The sequence below is a fragment of the Cataglyphis hispanica genome, chromosome 4 (genome assembly GCF_021464435.1).
Source record: "Cataglyphis hispanica isolate Lineage 1 chromosome 4, ULB_Chis1_1.0, whole genome shotgun sequence".
NCBI lineage: Eukaryota > Metazoa > Arthropoda > Insecta > Hymenoptera > Formicidae > Cataglyphis > Cataglyphis hispanica.
The window spans coordinates 12,079,882-12,096,832 of record NC_065957.1 but is presented as its reverse complement, the minus strand read 5'-3'; the positions used below and the strand labels follow the sequence as shown (position 1 = coordinate 12,096,832).

Here is a 16,951-nt window from a genome sequence, read left to right as displayed (position 1 = left end):
CTGGCGCGGTACACATTGCGCGCCGCGTGACGCGCGATGAATACACAGCGTATCTTTCGCTTTCGCGCTGCCCCTCCCCACCACTCCACTCCATACTTCATACTCCATTCCGCTACACTCGGCGCGCGACACCGACGTTCCCCCACCCCCACCACCCGCCAAAAGCACCGTGCCGCGATCTCTGCAATCTGTCAAAGAGAATAACAATGCGATCGAGGAATATTTAACTCGTGTAATATTTTTTCATCATTAATTTACTCTGAATGATGCGCTATAAAAGCTAAAGAATAATTCGTCGTCGATACAACTCGAAAAAGAAAAGATGATTTTATGTACAAAAATATATCAAAAATTTAACTGTAAAAAAATTAATAATTTTTTCTTTTAGTAATGTATAAATATATAAAAAATGCAAATCTGTGGGATATATACGCTTGAGAGGAAAACTAAAACTAGGACGTCCCATATATCACGGACAAAGCATAGTAAACAACGGTGATTGCGTTAATAATAAATAATCGAGAGATGGATATATATGAGTATCGTGTTTTTGTTTACCTTTTGTATGTTACGTATAATTTTAGAGTGTTGACGGAGAACTTGAGAGCAGAAAGCTTCCAATATATGAAATGTCATAGATTTTTAATTTAGAGCTTAATTATTATATTAATTATTATATGACATTTCCTATAACACTTTCAACATTGACGAAATAATCGATTTTAATCCTTTGTGGAGAACAGAGTGTTTTAAATATTCCTCTAAAAAATTTAAATATTAATTATTCGTATGACTTAAATTATCGTATTTACAAGAATTTCTTTATTACATTTGATGAAATGTTCACGGAGAAAGATTATTTCGTATTTTTAAGCGAATAATAGTATCCCGTTCAATCAAAAACACATTAATAAATACACAAAACACGTGTAACTAGGTTTAAAAAAATGAAAATGCGCGTCACGATATGTTCTAGAGTCAAAGAGCAAAAGCGATCTCTGCTTTTGCCCGTGACGGATAATTAGCATCGTTGCCCAGCAGCTCGTAACCCCGGCCAGGCCAGGGGGTTAAAATCTAGCTAGGGAACGCCGATTCCGACGAGCCATCGAGGCCATCGGGGCCATCGGGGCCACGAGAGGCGTGGCCGCGCGAATCGGCCAGAGATCGCGCTCTGCTTGCAGACTTCAGACACCGGGGTCCACAGGAACGATGCGAAAACCGTCGTTTTCTCCCCTTCATCTCTCCTCTTCCGCTCGTCTTACCGGTGTCGTCGTGGTATACACAAGCTCCTCCCCGGCTCTGTCGTAAAAACGCGCCCCCTGCGCGCCTCATGACGGCGGGGAACGACCGGAGGAATGAGGGGATGGAACGATGGGAAGGGCGCGTCGTAAAAACCCATCTTCCCTCGTGCCCCTTCCTTTATCCCTCTGCGTCCTCTCCCTTAGCCACTGTACCGTGCAACCCCTGCGAAATATGCGCCTGCCTCTTCACCTATCTACACGCGGAGAAACCGACATTTTTGCAGGGTGGTACCCGAAATCCTCAGCATGTGGCTCCCTGTAAAATTCATGTCTTACCCCTAGCATCTTCCTTCTCACTCCTTTCTGCATGCGTGCCTCAATATATTTCGACGTTAAAGGGTCGGCAGACGAGGGGTACAAGAAAATCGTGATAGAAAATGTTCACCTAGATAATCCTCGTGTCTTTGAGATATAACGCGCCAAGAAGCGATAAGAAGTTTTAAAACTGCAATAATTTTAAAATTTACATAAAAGTTACATTTAATATATATAATCAAAATATAAGAAAAAAACACTAAAAACCGTATAAACTAGTACTAAAAACTAGTACAGCATTATATAGAGATTGTATACACACCCGACAGTATTATTGGAATAAAATTCCAAAAAGTATTATTGAAAATTATTGATACAAAATTGTGATAAATCTTATTCTTTGATCGATTGCTTTCAATTCAGATTATTAACGTTTTAATACATTATCACTGAGAAAAAGGTGGCTTTAAACTCAAAAAATATCTATCGCAAAATTTTTTATCTTTTTCTCTCCTTTCGTTTTTTAAATTCGCAATAACATTAAATTGAATATAGAGTCGCTCTCTCGAAACGTAAAATTCTGGGAATCTCGGTTATCTCCTAAAAATATTTCCCTCCTCCTTTTCTCAACTCTTTCTTTTAACCATCCTTCATCGCTTCTCGCTACTGCGGACTGTTCTTTTTCCTCCTTCGTCGACATCACTGCGATTCTTTTTGCCGCCACCCTCTGCTCTCCTCTTTTATTTTTGCCCCCCATCCTTTTTCCGTTCATCCAGAGTACGTTTTCTCTTCTCTGTGCCTCTCCTCGCTCACTTCCCCACTCCCACAGCCTTTCTCCGGACCGGTAGGAAAAGCGCGCGAGAGAGACTTTTATTTTCGCACGTAGAAAAAGCAAGGCGGAAAGGGAGGTTTTGCCGGCAGACCGTTACTGCGAGGCGGACGTTTTTTGCGATAGCTCCGTAATCCGTGAAAGGGTGAGAGAGCGCCGGTAGAAAACCAAAGGCGTCGCGACGCTGGCTCGCTCGCTTATTCGCGATTTGCATAGAGCGATGCCGATTGCGCCTGCATTACAAGTCAATGTACCGTTAGTTCTTACATGATTTCCTTTTTTCTCTTTAAAGCAGATTGATCCATTATTTGTCCAATACCGAAAAAGAGATAATTTTACATGAAAGAAATATCAAAAGTATAAAATAGAATGCCTTATATACAAATTATTAATATTTTAATTAAATTATTAATATTTTCGAGAATAAAAATATTATTTTCATTATTAACTCTCGTATTAACTCTCGTAATAACTCTCCCTTATTCAGAAATACCAAAGTTACAAAAAGATTAATATACGTAATATCTTTGCACGGTTATAACTATAATAAAGTTTTCTATTTCTCTTTAAATGTGTACATTAAAATCAAAATTATTATCCAAAATATATACATATAATGCTAGCTGTACGATATGAATATACAAGCCTTAGAACGCATCTCCGCGTCGTGCGAGAAAAAAAAAAAAGTTAGCAGAACGTGCTTAACGAAGGAACATAGTTCCTTGGTTGAAAAATATGCAAATTTGCAGGAGGAGCCTGAGAAACACTTGGAAAGGGTCGTACGATGGACAATTTTTTGACCAAAGCATACTAATGCTAATAGCAGAAAAACCGACAAAAAACGAAGGGGATAGACAACCGGTGAGCATTACTATGCGTGAGATTCTCGACTGAAATACCATAGATGATCGCAGCTGTTTCATTTCTTGCGGAAGTCATCAGGCGAGATCAAAATATCCTAATGATAATCGAAATAAGATAATTTCGAGATACGAAAATCTTTTTCAATACTCATAGTTTTGATTGAAAATGCAGGACGCTTTTAACAAATTATCGTAAACCAACGTACATAATTAACAATCGCGAATTAAAAATGTCAACTTAATATAAGATGGATTAATATAATAAATCTTAATAAATATATAGTTATTAGAATTATTACTATTAATTATCAATTCATCGCCATAATTATTAATATTTGATTGATTAAACATGGGAAATATAAGATGTGTATTTTTTCCGAAAGATTTCTGAAATATATTTCTAGAAATAATCATCTTATCATATCTCTTAAACAAAAAATATATTTTATAATTATCAAAGAGTTAGGAACTTTTCATTATAAAAAAAAAAAAAGATTGTAGTTTTTTTCTCTAGAAAATATATTTGAGAATCGTACTTACAATAATTTTCTTTATGTGCGTTACGCTATGTTTGATAACGTGCTCTCTTATAATACTGTTAGAGTGTATTCAGAAATCCTATCCATGGGCGTTTTATTAACTAATCAGAACAAAAAAATCTTTACTCCTTTTGGTCCTGAGTAGTTAATTAAATATTATTCCGAACGCCTCTTATAAATGACCAATTATTTCGAATCGTATATTAATTTAATTAGGATGGTAACGCATCAACGATCGCATGTGCCACAATCGATTTCACTTATCGCTATTACGTTAATTTACGTCGTGAGATATAGAAGCAAGAATACTTTGGTATCATCATAAATGCTTCTTTTATTTAACATGCGATATAACGGAATTGTAACTCTACAGATCATATCACGTACTGATATTATATTTATTTCTGTAGGAAGACGCATTAGAAGATAATACTTGAAAATGGCAAGAATATACGTTAAAAGATAAATGTTATTCAATATGTCGATCGATAAATATTCATTTATATTTTATGTAAAATCGCGTAATAAAATTTTAAGACACAAAAAATGTATGTATATTATCTATATGTATACTCGTGTAAAAACACACACACAATTATTATAAAAATATAAGTTATCAAAACGTAAAAATGTAATCTAGCGGCGCTTATCGTAATAAGAGCCAAATGACATAGAGGTAATCAGTGTAATTGTAAAAATAAATGCAGGCTTATGCTATTATTCTCAGTATAGTAAATTCTTGTCTATTACACTAGTCTTGGCGTCTATAAAGAAAAAGAAAACAATTTTACCTTATATTTCAAAAAATATAAGCCTAAGAATCTTATATCAACAGCAAATAAGTATGTAACGCATGTACATTATAAATAGTGTACAATTTTAGCAATGTACAATACATATTAAAAACCTTTAATGAGAGCATATATATCATAGAACAAATTAAGTATTAAAGAAAATCGAGCACACTATTATTAATTACTGTAAATTTGTTATTTTATATCTTGTCAGTCATTCACGAAAATAATTCATAGACGTTTGATCAACAAATTACATTCTTCCAATTTCTCTTCTACTCATAAGAGAGAGAAAGAGAAAATACAAGGAGTAATATCATTATTATAAAAAAACTTAAAAAAATTTGAATTAAAAATAAATAAAATTGAAAGAAACACATTAAAAATGAAAAATTCTTAAATTATATCAATGATAAACACATATATCTTCAATTATCTTAATACAAATAGTTTAGGAACTTGCGTAGACTATTCTTAAGTCCATTTTATAATTTTGGAAGCAATACATCTAATTACACGGCAGTTCACATTTACTAAAAGAAATTTACTTATAAGAAATTAATAATTCTTTAGTATCATAATACTTTTTGATGATGATTTTGCGACGCTAATAAACAAATATTTGCGTAACTTTTATCCATTGTAAAATACAAAATGTATGCTATTAAATTAATAAGAAAAAATATGCATCAAAATCGGAAAAAGGATACTTACGTACGCTTTCTTGCAAATTCCGTGTAAAGTACGAGAATATACATATGAAAATACTTTATACGTTCTTTTCCTCTTTCCGTCTTCAACTTAATGGAAGCATCGAAGGCAGTGTGAAAATTTATACACAACCATATTCGTACCATATTGGACTCCCGGTCTTTGGTTCCTTCTCCACCGGCGCTTCCGCGAGTACTTCATCTCGCGCTGTGTCTTTTATCGAATTACTATTGACGTTTTTGGATTCATTTATGACCGCCGATACTTTATTGTAAATCAAAAAGGGCCGTGACTCAATTTGCGTTTCCGATTTTGTATTCGTTTCCATCTGAATAGCGTCGTTTCCTTGCTCCTGGAAGGGTTCGCCTAGCAACTTATCTGTCTGCAATAATTATCATTATTCAATAATTATTTTAATAAATACTCGATGCAATAGGTTTTATTGTTATTGTGTTGCACAATTGCAAAGCAATAACATTATTATTATTACTTACGGGTAAAGAAGCGGATGATGGTGGAGAGTCGTCATTATAATATACCGTTCTTCTGGTACCAGCTTGTCCAAGCGCATCTGATCCGAAAACTCTACTCGGTCCTAAAATTGTATAAAGATGAACTATGTTATTGATAATATCTGATTAAAATCATATAATTGAACATTTCTTTTGACAAATTATTTACCGGGTAAACGATAATCATCAGTACTCGCATCAGAATCATTCCAGCCTGTATCCGACTCGTACGTTTTACTATCTGATTGTTTGGGATCTTCAGTCCATGAGCGTCGATTCTATAATAAATATTTATACTTTCTTTTGGATTAATTCACTTATAGAATGTAATAAATAAATGTATTGTAAATGTATGTTAAACAGCGAAATAAATCAATGAAAAAAATTTATAATGTGAAAAAGAGGTCAATAAATATATGAGAATAATACATAAATATAAATTTATATATCATATAAAAATTCTTGGCAATTTTTGGGAGAATTTGTGTACATAACTATTCCACAAATAAATAATTATTATAGTTACTTATAATCACCTTATTAAGAAGCTCCGATCCAGCTTTCCTGACTCTACGAACTAAACTGGCTCCAAAACCTTTTCTATTTTAAAAATATGTGTACAAATTATTATGAGAAAAAAATTGTATCTTATATATAATTTAGAGAGAAGATACAGATTATATAAAACTACTAAACATACTTTTTGGTAGTGCAACTGTTCAATTTTCTATAGTGCTCCATAATCTTGTCCTCCAACTTTTCTTTTTGCCTATACAAATGATTAACTTTATCCCTGCAACACACGCATTAAACGTATTGTAAAATAAAAAAATTAATTACGCAGTTAGATAATAAAAATATTTATAAATAACATGTAAAAAAGTTTAAAATATTAATTTTTATATATCAACTAAACCATTATACTAACGCAAACAATTTTTCTTCCATATGATAATGCTCTTTATCTTGAAGCGAATGCGTTAAAAGTTCGTGATATTGCGCAAATAATAAACTTATATGCTCCATTAAGGAACGTCTATCATTATCTAATCCGGAATTCATTTCTAACAGCATCTAAAAAAGAATATACATTTTGCATTTTTCATAAGACTGATCAATAAATTTACTACATATGCTCGCACTATATAAAATTATATTCGTACATCACATCGTTCATTAAGATTATTGACTTCTATCTTCAAATCCGAACATTGCTCATCTTTGATACTAAGTTCGCCCTGCATTTCAGTTTGCTTTAAAGTCAAGCGATTCACCTCGATTTTATTCTTTCTGTAATCATCTTGCAAACTCCTATATTCTGCTTTTAATCTTTCACTTGCAGTGTATAGATTTCTGAAGTCATCCTAAAATATTTGTGCTATTACAGTCTATTATTTTACATTTATATCAATGAAGCAAAATATATATGCGAAAAATGGAATGGAATGTTTCAGACATTTATAAATAAGTACCTTCAACTTGGAATGCTCTCCTCGCAGATTATTTAAACTCTTTGTGTTATTAATTAAGGCCTCCCGTTCAGATTGCAATGTTTCATTTTTCGCTTCTAATCGCTCGCAAGTCTCGCGTAATGTTCTACCTTCATTTTTTACGTCTCTTAAATTCGACTTAAGGGCATCCCGTTCGCGACGTAGATTCTCATATTCATTATTTAGTTGTTCATGCAATGATTGCAAAGTGTTCTGATCATGAAGTAATGCGGAATATATATGCTGTTGCGTGCTGCGTTCTTTCAAAAGCTAGATGTATATAATTATTATAAATAAAATTCGTATAAATATGCAGATTATAAGCGTAGTGCAAAAGTAAAAATAAAATACAAAAACTAAGAAAAACGGAATATAAATACCTCTTCTTTCTCCGCAACAAGCTGCGAATTTGCCAGTTGTAAAGCGGTATGTTGCGCGGTTAATGAATTAATTTGCGATTGTAACGTTGTTATGTGAACTTCAAGTTTCATGTTCTCAGACTGTAATTGCTCCATTGCCGTTTTAGACAGTGATAACTTTGTTTGCAATTGTTCCAGTTCTTGCTGAAAATGAATAATAAAATATAATGTAGTAAAGTATATGTAAGAATTTTTACATGTTTGGAATGTAAATATATACTTTTAAAGGTTCCATCATAGTTTCCAAAGCTTCGTTAAAATCACTTTCTCTTTCGGTATTGGATGTTGATTCGGATGTCGTTTTCTCATTGCTCTCCGATATGAACGATTTTTTAATGTAACTTATTATTTCTGGTGTTTGGGCAATCCTACAACAAATTTACACACATAGTATAAAATGTAATAAGATGAGAAAAAGAATCTCTTTTCACATAAAATTTTATTTTAGCCACACCTTTCCAATATAGTTTCCAGCGGTTGGGACAATAATGTACTATCACTAAGGCCAAGTTTTTCTAGAACTGTATACAACTGTTGATTGCTAAGTTTTTCTGCTACGAGATTAGACTGAAGTATCTCTAAAGTTTCTCTATCAATTGCAGCTCGTGAATCGAGCTCTTTGCTAGATCGTTCAATTTCTTGCAATCTAAAATAATAATTGTTTCATAACATTCGCTAAATTAGGTTAAGTATTAATTATGACAATAATTTATTATACAAACAATAATTTTTTTTTAAATCTACCTTGATATTTGTGTAAGATAATCCTGTAACTCCTGCTCAAGTTGCAAGATCTTTCTTTCCGAGACTTCTATCATATTTGTTGCTTTATCTAAAGCTACATCTTTCTCCTAAAATATTATTAAAAGTTATATATACATATACTATACTTATAGCACAGCATGTTTAGTTAATATTTACTTCAATCATTTCTCTACATTTGTAAAGATCGCGTTGTGCTGCATCTTTTTCTTTTTCTATTGTTGTTAATCTCGATTCAAAATCAAGGCATTTGAATTTAATATCATTGGCATTATTTGCAGCAAGTTTCAACTTTTCAACTTTTTGATTCGTCATTTCCAATGTGCGTTCCAACTCGTCATCGCGTCGTTGCACACTCTCCAATAATAATTGAACACGTTGCTTTTCTTTCACTGCTATATCATAATTTTTTTCTAATTCTATCATTTTCGCATGATGAGTCTGAAGATGGTAAAAAGAAAAGCAAAATAATAAAAGTTTATTATTATTGAGATAAAGTGTTTAGAAAAGTATAATTTGTTCCAACATACTTGGATTTCTTGTTGTTGTTTCTCAAAAGAAGTTCGTTGATTTTTAAGGGTATTTTGAAGTTTTTTATTTTCTTCTAATGCTTGTTTGCAGACCAATTCTAAATCAGTATTTTGTTGCATAAGTCTTTCTTTATTATCATTCAATGATTCAATCTTCAATGAAAGCTTCTTTATCTCTTTTTCCAATTCCAAAATGCGAGATGAATTTTCGTAAAAGGAACTTTCTTTCAATGAATCGATCAAAGTGTTTAAACGACGATTTTCCAATTCTAATTTTAATGCTCGCGTCTGAGCATTACTCGTTAATTGTTCGGACAGTCTATTATCATCATGCACTAAACAAATTAATTATATTTAGTCTTAATTATTAAAAATAATAATAAAATAACAAGGTTTTTATTCTATAATATATCTCAAGATATAGAATTTGATAAATCACCTGGTTCTTCGGAATCACTAGATCCTGCTAATGCGGCCTCGCTAGCAGCAGCTTTTGTTAATTGATGTAATTGTGTATTCTCCTCGACAAGTTCTTGATATTTTTTTTTGTCAGCAGCACGTTCCTGAGAAAATTATTTTTAATTCTGTTTAATTCCATGTGCTCTTTCTTAAATTTATAATACAGCAAAACTTTGAAATTTCTTACCAATGCCATATCATTAAGTAACTGCTTATATTTGATAATTTCAGATTCGAGTTCCAATACTTTGTCTGCTCTATTTCTTGACAAGCTTAATTGTTCCTCTAGCATTTCTCTAGTCTCCATTAAAACTCTTAAATACATATAATAAACGATTTGTAGCAATTATTATATTATTAAAGTATTATATTATAAAATATAAAAATAAAAAATATATTACCTATTGTCTTCACGTAATTCTTCTATCCGAGTTTTATAAAATTCAATATCTGTGAGTTTTTCTCTATACCGTGCTACTTCTATTTCTAAACGATCCGCTCTATCTGCTCTTTCAATCACAGCATCCAATTCATCCCTGTAAGATTTGGCAGTACGAGCTTCATGCATCAGTTCTTGATGCTAAAATTGTATATTCTATATATAAAACTCCTCTCTACTATAAAAATATTACTTAAAAATATATACTCAATATACATTACCTCTTGCCTTAGTTTTACGAGCAATGCTTTATTATGCTCCAATTCTTCCTTACATTCGAGTAAAGCTTCCGTTTTTTCCTCCCTGCAAAATTATTATCCAAATATTAAAAAGCTAGTGTAGAGCAATTAATAAAATGCAATAAAATTATAAATCGACAAGACAAATCGTACAAAAATAAGTATTGAACAAATTTTCTTAATTTTGTTACAAAAGTATACGTGATAATAGGTGATATACCTTATTTATAAAACAAATTGTTTTTATTAATTATTATTATAATTACATATAAAAAGAATATTAATCAATAGATATGTATAATTTGGTTACATCAATGTACGCTTGAATAACGATCCATACACTTTTGTATCAAAAATTTTTTTTTCATTTTACATCTTTTTGTACATTTTTTGCGAGATTTATTATTTTCTTGTCAATTGTATCACAATTTACTAAATTAGCCCTATAATGAGAAAAAAAAGGCTTTGAAAAACACACGTACAATTCTTGGCGCTGTTTCCGAACTTTAGATTTCCAATCGGCCAATTCAACCGCATAATGATGGTTATCTTCTCTTTCTGCTTTAGTGACAGGATGAGCTTGTTGTATCTTACTCATTTCCTCAGATTCTGCACTGATGGAGGAATCATTTCGTTCAACGCTCTCATCTAGTGCTGCATCTCTCCATTTCTGTTTTAGTGTTGTATATAATGTTGTATAAACAATTAGATGTTTTCTTAAAAACATGAATAAAAGAGTCATCCGTTACAAGAAATAATAAGATTGAGACAATAATATACCTCTCGATATAAATCCAATTCTTGAATCCATTTTTTGATTTGGGTAAATAAAAAACCCATGTTTGCATTTTCCATGGCATCTTGCGTAATGACTATATCTTGATGATCCGTCACCTATACATCATAAATCTTTATATTATTATTTTTATTAAAAATATTTTATTATTGATATTTTGGATACAGCACCTGTTTAATGCATTCTACTATTGCAAGTTGCGTATCAACATGTAACGTTTTTATGTTAGTAATAAACTTCTCCTTATTTGGACATTGGACAGCACATCCAAGAAGTAGCAATAACAACAATTTCATATCTGCTATATACAATTCTGGTTCTTTTCCTAAATTTGTGACATCAGGTAATTTTAAAATCAAGTGATCCAATTCCTCTTCGTAAAATTGTTTCATATTTTGTACTATAGTCTTCAAGTTTTTCGTACGAATAACAGAATTGCCATTAGAAGGTACTACTTCATCGTGCAACGGTTCTGGATTGCTATAAATATAATGCAAGCAAATTTCATCTTTCTTGAAAATCATACCATTTTAATATCTTGATATATCACAAGCGTATGTGCTATTTGCTACTTACATTTGCAGGAAGACATTATGCAACAAAACACCATCCACTAAATCTTCATAATTAACATTGGGATTTTCCAGGCAGCTAACAAACTATTGAGAAAAAAATGTGCAATCAACATGTCATATAATTTAATCGTATCGATATTTAAATATACAATCTAATTGTATTTTCTGATCGAATTTCTTCAAATATCTGAAATATCTTTCTAACCAATAGACTTACCCAAGTAACCAACGGCCCGGTCAATAAATCGTCAATTTCCAAGGAAGCCATCTTCATATTTTATATAGAATAATCGTATGGTTATCATTTGAGGATTTCGTTGATATTTTTTTCCTCAAGAATACCGTCATGAAGAAATCGGAGCTATCGAAGAATCGTCGAGCAACTTCTCGCTACGTTTCTCGCCACTCTGTGAACTTGTCGCGCAATTTCCTTTCGCAATATTACGACCCTGCCACTCGAAATAATTCCTCAGGATTTATTAATCGTTCACGAAGGAGACATGCAAGTTTGTGTTTGGTTGAAGTCACAAGCGGCACAATCACAGCGGAGGCGAACAATCGCGATCAGCTGGGGATCATCGTCTTCAATTTCGTCACATTCGCGCAAAATGAACGCATTTCGTATATTGTATAAGTATATACTTTTTTAAACAAGTTGACGTTTACTCCGTTACAAACGAAAAGTACGCCGACAGGAAACAAAAATCTTGGCGTTTCTGACAGTTGATCGTTTTCACAACAAAGCACAATATCGTGAACGAGTAGGATGAGCGTCGCGCAAACTCCATCAATCGATCGACTAAGTTGTGTTCTAAAATTAACTTCTTGAGCAGAACGTTTTTTCGATTCGTTCGTCCAATCGAGATAAAGAAATTTTTATTCCATTTGTTCCGATTGGTCAAATTTAAATTTCTCACTATTACGGTTTATTCTTTTGCGTTTTTCTTTATATCACACGTTATGATTGGTTGACGTTTTGAAAACTTGTGTTTTCGAACGCGATAAATTGTAAATAAAAATAAGAGGAATTACAATTTAAATTTTCAGTTTTGTTTCCTGCGGTAATATTAGGGCTAGGTTCCAAAACAATGAAAAATTTCCTCTGCGAGGAAAATTTTACTCGATAGTCGGCTTGGACTAATCAAAAACGCTAAAGAAAGTTTCGGAACGGCCATCGAGTAAAATTATTCCTCGGAGAGTACGTTTTGGAATGCAGCCTAGATATGTAAGGCTGGGTTCGGGGAGCACGCTTTTAGCGCTATGAGCGTGCTCTATCCTTGTTCAACTTCAATAAATAACAAAGATAGAGTACGCTCATAGCGCTAAAAGCGTGTGTAACGTTCTGCCAATTTTAAAAACTATATTTTAGCTAGTAATTAAGTACCGCTTTTATCCCTGCAAAATACCTATGGAATATAGAACAATTATTTAATCCATTTGCTTTTATTTCAATTGTTAACTAATTTCATTAATCGCTTATCATTCTAGTTCCATATGATTATTTAGCCTAAAAACAGAATATATTTTAATTCTTTTCAGTAATAATAATCGATGGTGCAAGGAATTGAGAATTCTTTAGATCGACGAATCAGGAAGCATTATTTAGAACTAGCTAGCTGTACAGCAGTGACTTTCTAGAACTAACGTACATATGTTACAGGTTACATATACCTAGTTGCGTCCATATCCCTAAAATACCTAGTGAAACTTCCTAGTAACCAACTAGTTCCGCGCTATGTCATTCTCCTAGATTCACTAGGTTACTCCTAGCTCTCGGCGTCCCTGGGGTATAGCCGGTGAAAGTGTGTTAGAACCCGGTCCGAACCCAGCATAAATATTACTTCTATCGCTCCTAAGATATAAGATTTTTTTTTGCACATTTTGTTTATATCAACAAAACTATTCGAACAATATGGATAATGACATTCTAATGCCGTAAGTGTTAACATAAGTAATACATTCGAAGCAAAACCGAAATATATCTTTTTATCTTTGCTACTTGTATTTAGTATAAACACAAATTGCATTTTATCACAATTTGCAGTTGTAGAAGCTTTTAGCAAGTTTTCTAAACGAGATTGTTAAGAAATTAGTTAGAATTAGCCTTTTTATTTTTATTCTACATCTATAGGCTCGTAATGGATCCTACGTCTGTCTTTTGGAAGCAAAACAGAATAAAGACATTCAACAATTGGCCTTTTAAAACATCTGACAAGTGTAATGCCAAAAGCATGATTGCCGCTGGATTTTATGTTATTGGAAACATTGATGAACCAGATTTAGTCGAATGTTTTATTTGTGGCAAACAACTCGATGGTTGGGAACCACATGATGATCCATGGTCAGTCATGTACAATAAAATAATTTCTTTATCCCTTTTGTTATATATTATTATTTCTTTTTGTAACAAGCATTTTGAAATTTTGATGTAATTTGCAGGGATGAACATGTGAAACATCAATCAGACTGTCCATTTGTACAATTGAATAAGCCGGATGAAAAAGACTGGACGGTGTATGAGATGTATCATTTATATACAAAATATCAAATAAGAAATTATGTAAGTTGTGCATGTATACATACGAGCTGCGTATTAGTTATCAATTTATTTAATTATCTTTATACTTAATAGTAATGTTATATCTATTAATGTTAAATTTATTTTTTGTAGATGAATGAATTAAATAAAATAAGCTTTGCGTTGAAAGATGAAGCTGCAGCATCAAAAAGTGATCTACTATCTGCATATAAAACATCACAAAAAAATAAAAAAAGCACTGATTAGCTAATAACTAATTATATTAATCTTATGCTAATCTTATGATCTTATATTAATCTTATAATAGAAATATCTTTTCTTTTTTACATATCTCTGTTTCCAAGATTTTCAATATATTCATAACTGTTTAAATATATTTTGTAATATTTAAAAAAAAAATATATATATATATATATGTATACAGAATAAAATTGGTCACATTTTTAATCTATCTTATCTAATGAAAAATCAGGATTAAAGAGTAATGTTACCTATACAGTTACTTCTTTTCGTAACGTTACCATTACAGTTACCGAAGTATTAAAAATTTTATTTGTAACGAAAAAAATAACTTATTTAAGTTACATTTTTTTATAATGAATAACAAATTTAATAGTTATTTTTTTCGAATTTACTCGGTATAATTTTCATATAAAGCATATATTTAATAAGAGTAATGCAGCATTACATAAAAATTACTGAAAGCTCTTTTTTTGATATCTTGTTTCTTTCTATTTTATAAGGCGATTAGCATATATAAAATAATGTTTAAAAATTTTTTAATTTGTATTTATAAATAATTCATTTATTATAAATTATATCTATATTATTGCGTGATATATTATTGACTGATTACCTTATAAAATGAATTAGTCACGACATATATAGGATATCTTACTTATCGAGCGATCCGTTATTTATAGATTTTTTAATCAATTTAGAGTCGATTTTTCCTGAATAAGAAATTGATGATTTCTAAGCGAAATTGAAAAAGTTCTTTTTTTAAATTTTATCAGAAAAATGTGAGAATATTTATGTGGTAAAAAATCTAAAAAAAAAAAATATATTTTCTCTATTAAATTTTTTATATAAATGCACTCTCTTTGATAGATTTACAATTTAAAAGATATTTAAAATACAGTAAATAATTTGACAATTCTTGCAAAACAAAAAGGAAGGATAACTTTACTAAGGAAAAATTGACTCCAGATTACTTCAAATAGTCAAGAAATTTATAGGAAATTAAATCTATGATGTGTGTGTGTGTGTGTGTGTGTGAAACACCCTATATAGAGCGCATTGTTCTATTTTTTACACGCATACTCTACTGTTGCAATACTTATATAATGCCGGTTGATCAGAAACGCATTAACGGACCAGAAGCTTCTGTTCCGTATAATATTTATATACACTCCGAAGTGAAGGACAAGGAGATACAATTTAATGCTTCGAAAAGGCATGACGGACGATCAAACAACGAGCTTAGAAATATATGTAAGGTTATGAGATTAAAATTATAATCAAAACAATCCACAAGTTGAATTTTCTAATGTCTTGAGAGAAGATTTAAAAGAAAAATTTTCTTAGTTTTAAAAACAGGTATAATTAGTCAGGCTAAAGGTTCTGCATACATCGAATTGGGCAATACCAAGGTTATCTGTTCAGTATTCGATCCTAGAGAATTGCCTAATAAAACTGGTTATTGTGTGCAAGGGGAATTATATTGCGAGTTCAAATTTGCACCCTTTTCTCATCACAAACGAAAATTGCATCAGCAAGATGCCGAAGAGAAAGAATATAGTTTAATATTGCAAAGAGCCCTGGAACCAGCAGTATGTTTGGTATGCATTTTTTAATATCTGTCTCAGAAATTGTCAAACACTTTTAAAACAATGTAAAAAAATCTTGTGGGATTAATAATTTACTGTACGATTTGAAAATGGGTTTATAATTACTCATTGTTATACAACTCTATTTCAGCAAGAGTTTCCCAATTTCCAAGTTGATGTATACGCAACAGTTCTTGATAATGGTGGTTCTGCATTGGCTGCAGCGATAATGGCAGCTAGTTTAGCTTTAGCAAGTGCTGGTGTGCCAATGTTTGGTCTAGTCACTGCGTCCACTGTTGTGAGTAGATTATCGTATGTTAATTTTAACAAATTTATAACATAGCTTATAACTAGAAATTTTTCATTGCTCGATAGGGTATATATGATAAAACGTATTTAGTGGATCCAACAGACGCAGAAGAATCCTTTTGTTGTACAAAATCTGTACCAGGCACAACTCAAAATCATGGGATTATAATACAAGCTGCTCTTCCGCAACATGGGCAAATTTCTGAAATGTTTGTAGTGGGAAGCATCGATATAGATACGATTGTACATTCCATGGATCTTTTAAGCAAAGCTCATAAGGATATATGTCCCTTGTTGGAACAATGTCTTGTAAAGACTGTATTCAAAACATTTCGTCCATGTATTAAAAAAATAGATACGAAATAAAGAAGATATATAGTATTTAAATTGTCATGAAATTGCTTCGTATTTAACTATATATATGTATATATATATATATATATATATATATATATATATATATATATATATATAAAAGTGACACTTGCTCATTTATGTGTATTTTTTAAATTTAAATATAGAAAAGGTAACTAAAATACATGTTTTTAAATGATATAGTATTATTGTTAAGCAGAAAGAATATCTATAAGAGAAATAAGTAAAAATTTTGACAAATTTGTTTTACTTTTGCTACTGTTAGAGAATATTATTGAAAAAAACAAGTTTTCACATACACATTTTATATATTGCTAGAATATCAATTTATATAAAATAAAATATCAATTTATATCTTTTGTAACATTTTTATTGACTCTGAAGTA

General features: G+C 31.4%; 3 protein-coding genes across 6 annotated transcripts; 2 read left to right on the top strand and 1 right to left on the bottom strand.

Annotated features, from left to right (window-relative positions):
- Positions 1–3,639: 3,639 nt before the first annotated feature.
- On the bottom strand, positions 3,640–12,294 carry LOC126849109 (protein Daple). Of its 4 annotated transcripts, none has more exons than XR_007687354.1 (24): positions 11,731–12,294; positions 11,515–11,597; positions 11,109–11,418; positions 10,923–11,036; positions 10,625–10,812; positions 10,125–10,206; positions 9,866–10,044; positions 9,652–9,778; positions 9,445–9,568; positions 9,006–9,340; positions 8,635–8,916; positions 8,458–8,564; positions 8,168–8,359; positions 7,934–8,081; positions 7,675–7,857; positions 7,277–7,564; positions 6,968–7,168; positions 6,733–6,878; positions 6,505–6,597; positions 6,341–6,404; positions 5,974–6,082; positions 5,787–5,887; positions 5,296–5,674; positions 3,640–4,551 (listed from the first exon to the last, which is right to left on the bottom strand). XR_007687354.1 is itself a non-coding variant. In XM_050590667.1 (24 exons), coding segments are annotated over exons 1-24 (3,753 nt in total). In that variant the 5' UTR covers positions 11,788–12,294; the 3' UTR covers positions 3,640–4,550. The 4 variants fall into 4 exon arrangements, 2 of the variants coding, with proteins under 2 accessions (XP_050446624.1, XP_050446623.1); XM_050590667.1 differs by having other exon boundaries at positions 5,436–5,674; XR_007687355.1 differs by lacking the exon at positions 3,640–4,551 and adding an exon at positions 4,558–5,114.
- A 991-nt stretch (positions 12,295–13,285) lies between these two features.
- LOC126848883 (baculoviral IAP repeat-containing protein 5) lies at positions 13,286–14,483 on the top strand. Its single transcript, XM_050590162.1, has 4 exons — positions 13,286–13,448; positions 13,645–13,854; positions 13,953–14,073; positions 14,185–14,483. Exons 1-4 carry the CDS (start codon positions 13,426–13,428, stop codon positions 14,296–14,298), a joined length of 468 nt encoding a protein of 155 aa, XP_050446119.1. The 5' UTR covers positions 13,286–13,425; the 3' UTR covers positions 14,299–14,483.
- A 719-nt stretch (positions 14,484–15,202) lies between these two features.
- LOC126848882 (exosome complex component MTR3-like) lies at positions 15,203–16,577 on the top strand. Its single transcript, XM_050590161.1, has 4 exons — positions 15,203–15,546; positions 15,640–15,893; positions 16,033–16,179; positions 16,257–16,577. Exons 1-4 carry the CDS (start codon positions 15,303–15,305, stop codon positions 16,554–16,556), a joined length of 945 nt encoding a protein of 314 aa, XP_050446118.1. The 5' UTR covers positions 15,203–15,302; the 3' UTR covers positions 16,557–16,577.
- Positions 16,578–16,951: the final 374 nt, after the last annotated feature.